This window comes from Lepisma saccharinum, chromosome 7 (assembly GCF_977018435.1).
Source record: "Lepisma saccharinum chromosome 7, izLepSacc3.1, whole genome shotgun sequence".
In the NCBI taxonomy this organism is placed as follows: Eukaryota; Metazoa; Arthropoda; class Insecta; order Zygentoma; family Lepismatidae; genus Lepisma; species Lepisma saccharinum.
Genome location: NC_139235.1, coordinates 78103715 through 78121162, shown reverse-complemented (window position 1 = coordinate 78121162; position 17448 = coordinate 78103715). Strand labels below are relative to the sequence as shown.

The following is a 17448-nucleotide window of genomic DNA, read 5'->3' as shown; positions in this document are numbered from 1 at the left end:
TGTTTGAACACTTTGAAATTCTTGTGAAAACTGGAAAAATCTAACGCTATGTAATTTTTGTACTTTCAGCTGTTTGCAGTTCTTTTCTTCCTCATGTTGTACACTTTGGGTATTGGAAGTGCAGTGTCCCTCACCGGAGCTGTTATAACAATAATTTGTGACCAGGTTCCGTCATGGAAACGATGGATCGTTACCTTGGTTATATGCATTGGTGGGTTCCTCATCGGTCTGGTCTACGTCACACCTGTAAGTACTCACTAATTATATATTGCACATGCACAAACAAACATATATAAGGAGAGGTGGGATTGTAGTGGCATCACCAAGGAATTTGACAGCTTGAGTGTGGAGAAAATATTTTCAGGTGGACTCCACTTCGGTATCCATGGATACCAAGATTCTCTCTTTTCCTTGATCCCTGTCTTTCTGTCATTCATTCCTCTGTTTACCATTCTTTATTTCTTCTTTCCCCTTACTTCCTCTGTTTCTGCCTTTGTTGCTGCACATTTTTACTTTCTCTCCTTCTCTCTTCCTTCCTCTGTCTTGTTATCACTTTCCCTTCATTTATTTCTGTCTCCTTCTTTCCATATCCTTTGTGCTCTACCTTCTTATTACTATGTAGCCATGGTGGTCTAGTCAGTACAGCATCTGACTGCGACAGAGGGGACCTGGTTCGATTCCCAGGGTGGGTGATCCATGGTCAGAATTTTCCATCCATTTACCTGAATAAAGCAGCTCTGGAGTTCACCAAGCCTCAAATAAATGAGTACCTGGGGCCAATCCTGGGGAGTAAAGGTGGCCGGAGCATGGTGATGAATGCTGAATCACATCCCCAAAAGAGCCTAAATTGAAGAATTATAATTCATGGTATGGTACAAAGTGCGCTGGGATCTTTCCCTTTATTACTTTGTGTGGTGGACTCTTGGTATTTTGGCGGGCAAAGATTTTTTCACCTTCCTGCACTCGGTGGAGATGTCCTGGGGGATATGACACATGGGGAGGGAGGGAGGGAGAGAGGCAGTGGCAGACACCATGCCTTTACTGTTGTTTCACAGCATGTTAAATGATTATGTGATAAAGGCTTTCCCAGTGGCAGCTGCTTAATATGTTCTACCGTGCTATAGCACGTTACTCAATTTACTAAAATTAAAAGAAAGAAAGGGACACATTTCATAGATTGAAGAAGTTTAATAAAACACTGAAGTGAAATGAAACTTCTCACGTTAAGAGGCTAAAAAAATTGCAGCGCGCTATGTATTTTCCGCACGCTGTTAAGCTACAACGAATAACATGCTATTGGCTTCAAAGCACGTTTTTGCCACCTCACGGCGCACTGAATGCCCCTCGGTTCTGCGGGGGAGGTAGGGTCTGAGCCAATCAGCTTGGGAAATCCGTCTGCTAGTGTGCTACACAGATTCACAGCATGGTAAATGTTGTCATCTCAGTATAGGAAGAAAGTTTGCAGATAGCTTTACAGAATCAGACACGATTTTTTTTCACGTGGTTCATGGTCATGGCATAATATGGAGCAGTCATTGTAAAGGATCACTTGTGCTCTGTTGTTCCAAGCAGTGGCGTATGTGAGGCTGGGGCTAGGGAATTGATGGGGCTAGGGAATTGATCCCATCTCGAAATTTTGAGTTTCGGATAAAAGCAGCAATGAACTCGGAAACAAAAAAACAGTGTTAAATGCAAACACACCTTAAAATGATCTGAGATTACCAGTTTTGTCTTTGAATAGCTTTTAAAATGAAGGTTTAAATCGGTGATTGCAAAATATTTTATAGTTTATTCCGACAGTACGTAGAAAGCAGTTATGTGATACAGACCTTTACAATTCCAGGCCCTTCGGGAGAAAAACCTGTGTACGCTAGTGGTTCCAAGTGAGTGTATGTGTGTGTGTGTGTGTGTGTGTGTGTAAGAGGTGGGGTAATTGTAAATGCAAGAAACAACATCTACCTGTAGCACGCATCTGTGAAAAGTCACGAGCTGCCGCTGGGCTTTCCCAATGGCGCAGTGATAGCATCGTCACCTTGTAATCAAGGAGTCCTGGTTTCGATTCCTGGTGGAGGCACATAGTGGTTCGAATCCTAGTTTAAACTTTAGGTCCAGTCCCGATTAGTCTTTGATTTGATTTGATTTGATTTGTTGGTTTAAGTCCACTTTATGCACAGTAAGGCTAATTGGGACTGGACCTACAGTTTAAAGTGGGATCCGAACCACTATGTGCCTCCACCGGGAATCGAACTCGGGACCCCTTGATTACAAGGTGACGACACTACCACTGCGCCATCGGGGAGGCTCCGATTAGTCTTACTAAGGCACATTTTTTCCCCTCAAATTTTTGCAAACTGCTTGTTGGCTTCCTCATGAACACAGTATGCATTTACATGTAAAAATACTGCATGTTCATGGATCTCATTTCCAACCCTTCTCTCACCTTACTTTTTACACATTTTTTAACCAGTAAGTTTTTCTACATATATTTCCAACTGTTTTACCAAGCTCCTAAGGAAGCCCAACAGGTGGTTGGCGAAAAATTTGAGAGAAACACTTATAAGGTATACATGTAGATACACATGTCTGTTTCTTTGATTTTGATGATTGCAAATAAAATCTTATTTACTCTGTCCCGGGATTCTCTGGAGCAAGTGAATGAAAGCAAGTCTACATTCAAGTGGTAACTCGAGAGGACTTGAGCAATGAACTTGTGAGAGGAGAAGCGAGTGCAGTTATCAACAATTTACAGCACTCACTAGTTTGCTCTGTCGACTCACTTTCTCACCTTTTCTTGCATTATATGCAGCCTGGCTCCATAGATTCCACCGAGACAGATTATAATAAAAGTATTAAATGTTGGTTAAACTTGTTAAAATCATAGAAAAGTACTAGAAAGTCCAATAATAGTGAAATGTATGGGAATGCAGTGATAGATATACACAAAAAACCCTAAAGGAACATGTTTCTTGAGAAGTAACTAAAATTGAATTTTTCCAAACAAAATCAACTTTCTGAACACAAATATTAATTGTGTTTTCAGGATAAATTATGTAAATTGCAGAATAGTCATTGATAAAGAATATTTTTGTTTAGCATAACTTTTCTGCCACTTTTATGAAATGATGATAGTAGCCATAAGATGGACTTCAGAGCCATCTTATGTTCAAGATTGTACTTACAGAACACAAGTGACATGATGCGTCATTGTTTCATTAATGACATTCTAACTGCATTCCTATGCATGTTTTATGTAAACATTATGAAGTTTTATGTAGTTCGATAATTATTTTGATGTATGCTTTTATAGGGAGGCCAAGCAATTCTTGGACTGGTCGACTACTTTGGTGGAACCTTCATCATCTTCGTGTTGTCTGTGATAGAAATGGCCACAATTTCGTGGGTGTACGGTAAGGCAATAATTACATTGTAATAAATTCTTACACTTTCATTCTTATTGGTTTGTATCTTAAATGAAACAAACCTACCTGAAAACAAATCTTGATAATAAGCTATATTTTTTATTTAATAATAATAATATTCCAGATGTTTCATGTTTACACATTTCATAATATTTACATAACTTTCTAAGATTCGATAATAGGAACCCAGAAAGCACAAAAGCTTGTGGCAAGGTTGCTTGTAGCTTGTGAAAGCCAGTTGGATATGGCAAGCTTCAATCAAGCTGACAGTTGGCTTTGACAAGTTTGTATCAAGCATGCATCCTTCTCTTACAAGCTGGATGTAAGTTTGCCAAGTCAAGCTTGCTGTAATTTTGACACATGGTAACTAGTTGGCTTGATTCAAGCCTGATGTAAACTGCCAACAAGGTTGTTCCCTTTACATGAAAAGCTTGTTTCAAGCATGAAGCAAGCTTACTGTGATATCTAGGAAATAAATATTAATATAAGATGTGCAATATTTATGTAAAATTTACAAAAGATTTATAAATACCATTTAAAAAATCATTACTAATAACATGGCGGTATTGTATCTTTCTGTTGATGCATCAGCTTTAGTGTAAATCAAAATTTTAACCTGTAAATAAATTTTTCTATGATTGAAAACAGGAACTGGTGTTCTTTTCTGTCTCATTATACCGGGTGTCCACAATTTATCTTTACAATTTCAAATCTAAATAACTAAATAATGGAACGAGGTATCTCAGTTCTGTTTCCTTCATTTAAAAGAGAAACTCTCAAAGTTTTTTTTACCACCTCAATGCATCTCTATGTGTGGCCCCCTCCCCCCCTTCCTTGTCGCCCGTAGGGTATCAAGGCGATACTCGATTTCCTGCCATGTCCGCTCTAGTACCTCAGTAACTGTTGCGATGGCTGCAGTAATCCTTTGTCGTAGGACTTGAATATTGGGAACTGGCGTTCGGTACACAATATTCTTAACATAACCCCATAAAAAGAAATCCAAAGGGGTTATGTCGGATGATCTTGGTGGCCAAGTAATTGGGCCATTCCTCCCAATCCATCGACCAGGAAAATGTTCATCTAAGGACCTGCGTACCTCCAGAGCCCAGTGAGGTGGTGCACCATCCTGTTGGGAAAAGAGATCTGGCTGGAGATGCTCCAGTTGTGGGAAAACAAATTGATCCAGCATATTCAGGTAACAATTGAAGTTAACAGTTTGTTCAGCGAAGAACGGGGCCAATGATTTGATTGTGCATAAGACCACACCACACATTAACCTTTGGACTATGGCGGTCGATTTCTCGAACCTCATGAGGCTTTTCAGACCTCCAAATTCGACAGTTATGCCTATTCAATAAGCCTGAAACATGACCTGTGTATCAGATCTTGTCTATGAACCATGAAGCACACTGTGCCTTCACCTGTGGAGTAGTCATTGTGTGCAAATGTGACCTCACCTCTTCACCACTTACTCAATGTACCTTAAAAAGCAGTAAAATAAACTTTGAGAGTTTATCTTTTAAATGAAGGAAACAGAACTGAGATACCTCGTTCCATTATTTAGTTATTTAGATTTGAAATTGTAAAGATAAATTGTGGACACCCGGTATAATTAAGCCATTAATTTCAAATGTGTAAGACTACAATACCCAACATTATTTTTAAACATAATTACAAGTTCAAAACTGTTGCGCCTTACATTACGCATTATACAAATACTGTAGTATCCAGATCAGATATTGCTATATTGATTATATTTTTTCTACTAAGAGAGAAACAAGAAGTAAAGATGTCAATAATGATTCCTGTTCCAACATTGCAACATATATAGGCTCTTTGCATGTGCAATATTTGAGAAATCTCTCAATGTAATCTATAACCATATTAGTTTTGATATGAAGTTATGCAATACGAATGTAAAGTAAGAGGCAATCATTTACTTTGGAAAGAGGGCTTGTAACTTGTTGCAATTATGAAATAGCATAACCCAACTTGGGCTTCAAAATTGCATTTTTCTCTTTTCTCTCGTAGGCTTGGAGAATATTTGCAGAGACGTCGAGTTCATGCTTGAAAGAAAAGTTGGAATCTACTGGCGTTTCTGTTGGGGGCTGCTTACTCCATTGTTGCTTCTGGTAATTCTTGTGTACTCACTGGTCGAGCTTGAACCTTTGATCTACAATGGAATGGAATATCCAACAATAGCAATCGGTGAGTATTTGGACATTACTACATTGTAAAAATATAGAGTGTCCGAGAAGTCTCCGTATCCCTACTTGCATGTTCTCTGTTGTGACCATGTTGAAAATTGGCCGGTATTCAGTTATGTAGGAATTATTTCGTTTTCGTGGTTTCATCCCTGCTCTGAAGGTCACATGGAATGCTTACTCGAATTTGTATGTCAGTTGTTGTGCCATGGCTGATGTGAGCGGACATAGTTACAGTGCTGAGGGGTGGCCAGTGATGCATGTGTGGGTGCACGATCAACAATGAACAGGGCAAATGATGTATTGTCATGTTATGTAAAGTAAAAAAGTAAAGTAAAGTGCTCCCCTGTGCTATGCACTATGCTATGAAGGCATATAGGGGTGTGGAGTTAGGGCCCCACACTTTCTTGATCATGGCCGAAGGTGGGGGTGATGTGATCAGCACCACATGCCTGGCTGCCTTTACTCCCAGAGTTTCCTCCAGGTACCCACTTTACACAATGCTGGGTGGGTTGTGGTGCTGTTTGAACAGGTGGAGAAAGATCCCGGTTCTCCCCTGCTGGGGATCGAACCCAGGTCTCTCACATGGTAGTCAGATGCCCTAATGACTGAACTACTCTGGCTATGCGGTAATGTAAAGTTCCCAAGCATATTATAATGTAAATAAATGTATATCTTATAATAAATAAATATGCGATATATACAGGGTGATTCTTTATGTAGTTTACAACTTCAATAATTGATAATTATTAATTGGAACCACATACAGACTTGGTTTATATGTCATTATGCAGCAAAACACTTCAAGTTTTTTTATTAGAAATCTGTTACGGTTCAATGTGTGCACCGTTGGTCACACGTCCCAACGAAAGTCAATTTCCTGCCAAACATTAACCAGCATTTCAGGTGTAACATTAGCGATGGCTGTTGTAATGCGATCTTTAAGTTCATGAATATTATGAGGTAGGGGAGGGGTGTACACCCTATCTTTCACAAACCCCCACAAAAAAAAGTCGAGTGGAGTGTTTCATCGAACCAGAACACGCACTTCGCTCTTTCCGCACCAGTGAAAGCCATTTTCAACGATAGACCGATGGCGCCGCATGTGATCAACTCCGCAACTACACACTACGTGAGTCAAAACTTGAAGTGTTTTGCTGCATAATGACATATAAACCAAGTCTGCATGTGGTTCCAATAAATAATTATAATTTATTGAAGTTGTAAACTACATAAAGAATCACCCTGTATATCTAAAGTTAATATGTACTATATAATATAATCTAGGAGACTTCTGGGACACTCTGTATAGAAGTCTGGTCTGCAAGTTATTGTCTATCATATAGTAACTATGGGATCAGTATTATAACTGTGCCATAAGATATTGTCTTATTCCTTGTGCTGAAAAATACCTTTTAGTATTTCTTACTACATGTGATGTAATAACATTACATTTTACTCAAGCTACTCATGCATATTATCAGACTCGGTGAATTTGAGAGCGGAAACCAGTAGGATGAATTACACATTACATGTTGAATCCAATACTGCAGATAATTTGTTTGTGACTAATTAATTTAAATGATACTGAATGTTTTGTAGTCTGTATTTCATATGGAAACAAACTGTCACAAGGGAGATCCAGGTTTGATTCTTGGGGTGGGGGATTTCAGGTGAGAATTTTCCCAGCAATATCCCTGCATGGAGAGGCCTTAGGGTTCAGTCTGGATACCTTGGGGCAACCCTGCAAGTGGGCATGGAGGGGCAGCATAATTAAAGGTGTTTGGAGTGTGGTGCTGATCACATCATGTCCACAAATGGCTGAGATTGTGAATGTGTTGAGCTTTACTTCCACATGCACTCCCTCCCCCTCAACCATATGCACATATGCAGCTGTAGTTTACCTTTATTTCCTTTAACAAACAGTCAAGAAAATGTAATCAAAGCAGTAACATTTAGTGACAGAGAATAAATAGGGTTGGGTTGGGACATTTCGTACTGCAAGTAATGCATTACTGGTAACATGTTACTTTTTAGTTACTTTTAGTTTAGAAGTCAAGCCTCTCCTCCATTTTTCCTGGTCTTCCACCATTCCTCTCTTTTCACGGTGTTCCAATCTTGTCCTCTTCTCCTGACAATCTCTATTTGCTCTTTCCACTGATATCTTGGTCTCTCCCTTAGCCTTATTCCCACACCTTGTGCATTGTAAGCTCTTACTGGTAGTCTTCCTGCATCCATCCTCTTCATGTGTTCGAACCATCTCATCTGTGCCTCATCTATCCTGTCCTGAAGCTTCACCACACCCATTGTCTGTCGGATCTCCTCATTCCTTATTCTATCCCTTCTAGTCTTCCCCAATATACTCCTTAAAAAAAAAAATCATCATTCTTTCGTCTCTCTCTGTCATTGTCCAAGTCTCTGCTCCATACGTAATTATTGGCACATAGTATGTGTTGTATGTATACTACCATCTTGCATTTCATAGGTACATTCCTGTTCCACATTAATCTTCGAATGCTTTGATATAGTCCACCACCCATTTGTCCTCTTCTGTTTACCTCCTCATCTATTCTTCTACTTCTCTCAATTATGCTTCCTACATTTTTGAAGGTCTCCACTACCCTCAACTCTTCCGTGTCCATCTTTATTCTTGGTTCATTTCTGGCTCTGTTTCTTGTTGTTGTTAGCACCTCACTCTTTTCTGCACTGAATTTCATTCCTGCTCTTCTGATTTCCTCATTCCAACTATCAAGCTGTCTCTGTACTACTTCTTCCCTGTTTCCCCATATTACTAAGTCATCAGCGAACAACAGGGCCTTCATCTCTTCCTCTCTTATCTTCTTCCCCACCTCTTCGTTAATTGCATCCATTGTAATTATGAAGAACAGTGGGGAAAGAGCACATCCGTCTTTAGTTCATTACTCATACTGAACCACTCTGTTCTTCCAACTGGTGTCTTCACACAGCTTTGGTTGGCCTTGTATGTGCTCTGCACTTTATGCATTATCTCTTCCTCGACTTCTTTCTCTCTTAGAGCCTTCCAAATCTTTGTTCTGTTCATGCTATCGTATGCCTTTTCTATATCTAGGAATGCCATAATCAAATCATTTCCATACTCGTAGTGCCTTTCCTGCATTTGCCTTATGGTGAATATCAGGTCTACTGTTGATCTGCCTCTTCTAAATCAATACTGTTCCTCTCTCGTGTTCAGCTCTGTTACTTCCCTTATTTCTTTCTCTAATATTTTCTCATACACCTTTGCTAAGTGGCACATAAGTGTTATTCCTCTGTAGTTTTTACATTCCTTTCTGTCCCCCTTCTTGAATATGGGAACTATTAGTCCCTTTGTCCAATCTCTTGGCACTTCTCTCTCTTGCCACACTTGTTTTCAACATTCTGTACAGCCACTGCACACCAATCAGTCCTGCTCCTAGTATCATTTCCACTGGCACTTCATCTACTCCAGGTGCTCTACCTCTCTTCATTCTCTTCAGAGCTTCCTCCACTTCTTTCCATGTGAGATTCACTTTTTCCTTTCTGTTTTCTTTTTCATTCACTTCTTCATGTTCCTTTCCTTTTTTCATGTTCAGCAATTTCTCGAAATGATTTCTCCACATTCTCTTTATGTCTTCATCCTCTTCTACAACATCCATACAATACTTTCTTGTTCCCATCTACATCATCTTGTAGCACTTTGGTCCATTCTTACATCCACTTTCTTCTTTCCTCCTTTACAACTGTTCTTGCCTCTTTCTTCTTTACCACATACTCTTTTCGGGCATTTTGTGATTTAACTTTAAACCGTCTTCTAAATGCATCATTTTTGTTTTTCACTGCCTCTCTAGTTCTTTCATTCCACTATGATGTTTCTTTCTTTTCTTGCTTGTCCTTCCACATACCCTTTCGGCTGCCTCTACTAATTCTGTTTTAAATCTTATCCATTCTGTTTCTACTCCATCTCTTGGCACTTTTGTTTGTAATATTTCTTGATATTTCTCTTTTATCATTTTATCCTTCAATTTCCACACTCTTATCCTTCTCTTTTGTTCGTCCCTTCTATATTTTATTTTCCATCTCCTCACATCTCCTACTAGTAGCCTGTGGTCACTGTCTAAGTTCTCACTGGGTATTACTTTAATGTTGTTCATTATCTTCTTTACTTTCTTGTTTACCAACATATAATCTATTACAGACATTTGTTCATTATTCCAGCTGTATCTTGTAATATTATGGCTGTCATATTTCTTCTTAAACCAGCTACTACCTACTAACAGTCCATTCCTCTTACAAAAGTCCAGTAGCCACCTTCCCTTGTCATTCCTCTGTCCCCATACATCTGCTCCAAGTACTTCCGTATACCCTTTCCTGTCTCTTCCCACTTGTGCATTAAAATCACCCATCACAATTTGCCATTTCTTTCCTACATGTTCTTCCAAGTCTTCTTCAAATTCTTCTTTCTCCTCCCTTGTACATCCTGTTTGAGGGGCATACACTTGAATTATTTCTATTACTTTCCCTATTACATTCATTTTTAGTTTTATAATTCTGTCATTTCGTCTTTCTACTTCCTCACTTATTCCACTTCTGACTACAAATCCAACCCAACTTCGTCTGCCCTCTTGATTTGCTGCCCAGTACAGTTTATAGTCTTTCCTCAATTTAAATTCTCATCTTCCTCTCCATTTCGTTTTGCTCATTCCAGAGATGTCGATTCCTCTTCTCTCCATTAGATCCACAATTTCTTCAGTCCTTCCTGTCAGTGTTCCAATATTCAATGTCCCTATTAGTAGCCCGCTTCGTCTCCAATTTCCAGTCTGGCTTGCTTGTTTCCTATCCCAAAGAACACCTTGTTCAAGAGTAATTTTGGAAGACATTAATGGACTGGCATTGTTGAGAAGGTTGAGGCTATACTACAAGGATTATAATGCCAAAGCAAGAAGTAGAAGTCATCTTTGGCTGGTGTCTTTCATAATTTTGTTCCGAGGCTATATAAGGCCAATATGTTGTTTGGCACCTTTCTATATATTCAAATTTTTTAAATGGTTTGAGGCATTTTAGGACATAAAAGAACAGAATTTAAGTTGTTGATATGTGATACCTGTACTATTTCAGTATTCGGCTGGCTCCTGATGGCTTTTGCTGTTGCCCAAGTACCCATCTGGATGATCTTTGCTTTTGTGAGGAACCGAGGCAAGGGTTCCCTGTGGCAGGTGAGTTCTTGTAACTACCACTCAAAAGTTCTGTACCTCTGTTTAAATGCACCAAATTGCATGTTGAGTTGTTGCACTTTTAACTGCTGTTTAAAGTTGCAACCTGCACATTCATTATTTCATTGATAACTTTGTCACTTAAGCACTTACATTCATTCTTTCATTGATGAATTCATCACAGTCCTCTTTTTCCACCACACGTAGGTGCTGATGAAAGCGATGAATTTTAGGAATTGTGGGTAATTGTAGTCTGCTGTAATGGCATCTGACATGACGATGCTCAAGGTTGTGTGGTTTTACACTTTTTCAAGCAAGATATGTATATTCTATCGTGCTTTGTTTCATCTAATTGTCATCCATCTTCATTGTCGTGATTAGCCTTTAATAATTAAATATAACAACATGTTAAATTTTTTGTGTTCAATGTATCACGCATTTCTTCAGTTTCGATCTATTTCTGATCAGAAAGTTAACAATAACCTCAGGTGAGGCCATATAAACAATGGAAGAATGGTCATTGCGTCTGTGGGGCAATACACTCAGTGGTCTAATTGGGCCGGTATGAGCTGGTATGGTACACCGTTAGTAAATTAAGAATTCAAAAAGCATACCAGCAGTAAATTTTTAAAATTGCTTTTATTTATTGTAGCTGATCGCACAAGTAGCTATGCAAAGGCCAATAATGTACTCTATCCATCCCTCTCTCTTGCATGTTTGAGTTGTACCGTACAGCACTCTTCACTCTTCACTCTTCACTTTTCCCCCACTCCGCCATCCATGCCTGAGCTCTCCTTGTTGATCATATGTCATGAGAAATGCAACATTAGCTCAGAGAATGTGCTAAAAAGTTCTAAACTGAACCAACATAAGAATCAATTAACATTCTGAATCAAAAAGTCTTAGAATCAACTGTATAAAATAATAATAATCAATTGTATATAATATTGGTAAGGAAGGGTGACCTCTTTTATATATTTACCACATGACATAACTTGCAATAAATTAAACGAGTATCATTTGGCAGAATAAATTACAGTGATCATGCATGTTGATTTTAGGCAGATTTTTGTGGTATTAGGAATTTCTGCAGTAGTGAGTGGTTTAATGCCTACAATTCATGCGTGGCACAAATATAAAAAAGGAGCACAGTTTGTGGTGATAAAAAAGAGAGAATGAGAATCGATGTATTACTTGATAAATCAAAAAAAAAAAAGAATTGCATCAAAACACAGGTCTGTCCATACGAGCACACCGGCAGTAATTTATTTCCAGTTCGGCCACTGGATGTACTCCTATGCATTTGCTAGCATTTATGTGACCTGCAAGTTGAGTCATGTAGCAGAGGCTCTTGGGAATGCTTGACGCAGATGAGACTAACACCTACTGACTTTCACCGCCATTTTGAAACAAGACTTTGATGAAAAAAGAACGTAAAGAAAAGTGATGTGACAGGGAATAACATCAAAGTGATGCTTTCATCACTAAAGCATGATGAAATTACGCATGTGCTGTATTTACCTGTGCTTCAAAGACTGTTTCTGTCGCCATCCTTAGGGTATTGTATGCGTCTTGAGACACACATATATCAATAGAGCCTGGATTTGTATGTAATTACATATTCTATTCCTTTCTAGATACATACCTTGAATAGGAAATTTCAACGAATTATGTAACTGATATGATTTTGCATAAGTTTTATGTTACATATTTGCTAATTTACTTTACATAAAACAACATATCTCGGTATTTTTTTTCCTATCTTAATATCCTCTTTCCTATATTTCTGATCTCTGAAACCTGAAGAAGCTCATGTGATGTCATATTTTCTAATCAATGAGATGCATAGTGCTTACAGTCACCTAAATTTAAATTGACTGCCAAGTCGAAAGACTGGCTGAAGACCAAAAAATAATACTGGAACTATTTATTGAAAGATGCTGAAGTTTCTCTCCCCCCTTTTTTTCTGGTTACATATTTTTGTTTCGCTATTAGGTTTAAGCAAAGCGCATAGAAACTTGGCTTTGGTGGACAAGAAAGCTACTTTCCTGTACGTAGAGAGTTACACAGTATGTTTCCTTGTACAAACAGTACAAAAGTAGCTACATATTTTCATTTGATTGTTCTTTCTGTAGACGGTTTTTTATTACAATTTGTTTTGAAAGTTACAAAGAGATCTCTTACATATTTACATATTCTACAATAATTTGCCATTTGAAAAGTAAATAATAGTTGACAAAATTGGTTTCTTAAATATGACATGTTGCTGTCCTTTTTTGATTTTATAAATTTCATACAAATTTAAATTTGAACAACTCATGTCCTTAAAATTATTTTGAATATGTTCAAATATAATAAATATGTAGCAGATTCTTTTAAATTGCTTAGATACTCTATTATTATTCACATTATAATAAATTGATGCATGATTATTAAATAGTGTATTAAAAATATGTTTTTGTTTCAGATTATAAAAACCTCTTTCCGTGCGACTGAACTATGGGGACCCAAAAACCCCAAAACATTCCGGGATTGGAAGGAATTCAAGGAGAGCAAGAAGAGAGCAGAAAACAAAGGGGAAAACAAAGCATGGAGAGTTATTCAAATGCTTCTGGGTAGGATAAGGTTCGATCAAGGAAGAAATTCATAATAGTACCATAATTTCATAGTTTAACAAACAGGACAGAAGTACCAGTGACAGTGAAGTACACTGACGAAAACACGTCTGCTCAAGGATCCTAATTGAAAACTGTGTACAAGTGCTGTAACAATGAGGTAATATACGTGGCTTGTACATTAGGAATACAATTCATCATTTTTATCCAAAAAATGTAATCAGTGTACAGTCGTTTTAAAATGGCAAGAACATGTGTTATTTTACAATATATGAAATTATCATCATCTTAAATGTTTTAAAATGTAACAAGTTTTAATAATTTATTATCATGAGTTGTTTCCTTAACTTGTAGTTTGTATATACTGTATATGAATAGATGTGAGAGTGAATATATGTATATAAATACTGGGTGCATGTGAAATAATATTAATTACTGTTTTGATAAATTGTAAATCTTGCGATAACCACAAATAGTGTCTTAACGTAGTTCCGAAGTGGAAACAACTTCGAGGACCTCCACGCTACTGTAAATTTGATGGCTATCGAATTGTCTTATTTCATACATATGATTTCATTGTAATAATCATTATACAGAGTTGATAAATTGATGCAGGTTCAGCATAAAAATGTCAGCTCAAATTTGGCCAGTATTTAAGAAAGGGAAAATGCATCATTTGCCTCTGACTGGAAATATGTGGATGGCTTTAACAGCCTGTATAAGTAACACAGAAATCTAATTTGTCCAGACATTCTACATCTTCACAAGAATTAATATTATTATACCATGCGAAGGTACAAGGGGCATTATTATCTTGCTTGAAAAGATAATTATAATGTTATAATAATGTTGCAAATTGCACAGAATGCAATCCGCTCTCATCGTGAGCATGTTATGAATATAAAATAAGTAATTGTGAAAAATCTTTCGAATATTTCATAAAGTCAAAATATTAAACATTCACTATAGAGATGATACATTAGAAGATATTTTAAAATTGTTACTTTTTCACAAAAGTGGGTGTTCCATTCAGATAAATAAAGTAGCTAATGAAAGTGTTGTCATCAGTAAAAAGGACAATCGATTATTATTTAAGGGGAGTTGTTACAACTTTTTTATTATGTTTCACCAATGCCATACAGGCTGGAGTACAAAGACACATGAAATTGCTTAAATATCCATATTTATTCTGAATAGGCATGTCTTGGGATGGAGAGGGTGATACTATGAAAATAGTATCCATGAATAGTATTCATTAAAATGAATCCAGTTTTTTTATGTGTGTTGTTAAGAATCAAGTGTAGAAATGCATGTTGAAGACATTGTTATTTTTTCAACTTGTAATGTTATGAACTTACTAGAGAAATATTTTCAAACAACTACATCACAAATCAACTGAAAGTTGATATTTTATCTGTTTTTAAAGCTTTTAATTAAAGAACTTGAGTGTCGCATGATGTTTAGCAATATGTAATGAATTGTTCCTTTATATTACAAGGAAATTCAGACACGTATACGATATTAAACTTGTTGAAACCCAAATATTATTTTTTCTTTCACTCTCTTGTTGCTAATGATTTGGACAGGTGTGAAATATGCAACAACACTTATAATTGCATGCTTGTACTTAAATGAAAAGTTTTACTGTAAATCCAGACCAAAATAATTGTTGAACATTCCTAATGCGTTTTCATCTGCATTCCACGAATAACTACTTGTAGAAAACGGTTGTGCTATACAGTCATGGTGCGATTTTCATATTTTATTTTGAAAATATGTTTCGTAACCAATATTTGTGATAACCATCATTGGTTACGTATATAAATTCCTTACTGTCTGTAGCAGTATTAGTACTAAATATGATCAAGGTAACACAATGAAATATTTAAATGTGTCCTATTTAATAACATGTTGGTCCAACATTAATTGTGTTAACAGTGCACAAATGTGTACAAAGTTGCATGAATGCAGTATTATTAACATGTTGATTACCAAACAGGGTTTTAAAATTTTTTAAGTACTTAACAAATTAAATACTATTATGTTAATGTACAGGAGAAACTTGACTCTGTAAATGATTAGTTAACTTAAGGTTTGAAACTTGAATGTTCTAATTAGCATAATATGATATTTAACTAGAAAAGTCAGAAATGACATATTTTGTATACCACAGTTTATTGATGCATTCAGCATTGTATATGAGCAGATAGAAAAACTCAACTTATTAGCAAAGTATTATTTTGAAATATATCTGTTACTTTTTGTACTTTATATTATGCTCAACTCTTACATATTTTAAAATAAAATTTGAAACTGACTAAATATGTAAATGCAGTTTAAGGTAAATATTTTTATATTAGCAAAGATTTGTATGTTAAAAGAAAAAAATATATATGACTGTTATGAATTTATTTGCAAACGTCTATTGTAATCGTATTACAAGTGGTTGTGATAGAGAAGTATCTGTGATACGTAAAGGAAGAATGGATCACAGTGATCATTTATATGTTATAAGAGGATAGTTGTAAATAAAATTGTATATATTTGATAATTATCCCTCTCTAGTTTTCTTTCACACTCAACTTATTTTAATAACTCTGGAAATATAAGACGTAAAGTCTTTATAAAGCATGAATAGGTTACGAATTTCTTTTTGGAAGATATTTGCCACTTTTGGAAAATTGCGAAGATGAGGAGGTGTGATGACAAAATTCAAAAAGAACACCCATGCGCAAGCTAGGATTCGAATCAAGTATCTGTAGCATCGAAGCATATTGTGCTAACCACTCTGCCAAAGAGGTTGGCTCTTTTCGGAAGAATATAAATGCCACACACATATGTTGTTGATGACTTTTAGACAAGTCTTACATCTAAGCTGAATTGCGCAGAGTAAAACTATAATTTGGCCATATGTCATTGGATTTGATTTGATATTTTGTTGCCTGTTGCTTTGGTCTGAAAGTTCCTTAACTATACTGTTTGAAGTAAGTTAATGCATAAGGCAGTTGTTCCCAAAGTGTGCGCCGTGGCACAGGATTACAGGGGCACCATGAAATGTTCCAATATTTAATTTAATTCCAATATTTATTGATTCAATGATATGAATGTTCCAAATATATGCTTATTTTTTACATTTTACATATAAAATGTTTCTGAATTTGAAATATTTATTTATTTTTGAACTTCAGGCAAGCAACCTAACCACACTGAGTGTTGCAAGTGTTAGATAGGCCTGCATTCGGACTTCGGCGCCTCGGAAAAATCTTGAAACACTGGCATAAGGCTTAAAGTGAACCGGAACTCAGTTCCTACAAATCAGTTTGGTGCTGGAACTTGGTTCCCGCTGCAACATTGGCGATCCATTTTATTTATTTAATACAAAGTCCATCCTTTGTTACATTAATTGTTGTAAATAATAGATGAAGAGAAAAAGATAAAGTTCTTGTTCTAAATTTGTAAATTTCCAGAAAATAATATATTTCGGGCAGTGCTATTCGTTTAAGTTGTAAATGAGAACCTAATATCCTGATATGGCAGGCGTGATAGATCTAGTCTTTATATATTTACTTGGGTGCAATAATACTAATTGGCACAATAATAATAATAATATTGTTTTCTATAGTAGCATCACTGGTCTACTATGTGACTGACTGCCATGCGGGAGACCCGGGTTCGATTCCGGGAGTGAGTGATCTGAGGGTGGAATTTTTCTGGCCTTGTCCCCACAGCAGCTCTGGGGCTCACCCAGCCTCAAATCAATGGGTACCTGAGGGCAACCCTGGGGGCAGAGAGGGGCTAAAGCCTGATGCGGCATGGTGCTGATCACATCACCTCCAAAAAGGCAGAGATCGTAAATGTGTGGGGCCCTACCTAATGTGCCTAATCAGGGGTGAGGTGCTATTGTGAGTGGATAAAGCTGGAATAAACTACAAAATATTTTGCAATTTGCATTTACCGCTTTTTACCTTCGGTTTAAGTTGTTCAAAGACAGATATGGTATTCG

At 36.8% G+C, this 17448-nt stretch overlaps 1 protein-coding gene across 2 annotated transcripts in view; it reads left to right on the top strand.

Annotated features, from left to right (window-relative positions):
* The window catches only part of NAAT1 (Nutrient Amino Acid Transporter 1), a 101272-nt gene extending 85275 nt beyond the window's left edge, over positions 1-15997 (top strand). For both annotated transcript variants that reach the window (XM_083125473.1, XM_083125474.1), the window contains 5 exons: positions 70-246; positions 3308-3407; positions 5451-5627; positions 10736-10833; positions 13298-15997. In XM_083125473.1, coding sequence (XP_082981599.1) covers positions 70-246; positions 3308-3407; positions 5451-5627; positions 10736-10833; positions 13298-13480 — 735 coding nt within the window. In that variant the 3' untranslated portion in view covers positions 13481-15997. The remainder of the gene's footprint in view (positions 1-69; positions 247-3307; positions 3408-5450; positions 5628-10735; positions 10834-13297) is intronic.
* Positions 15998-17448: the final 1451 nt, after the last annotated feature.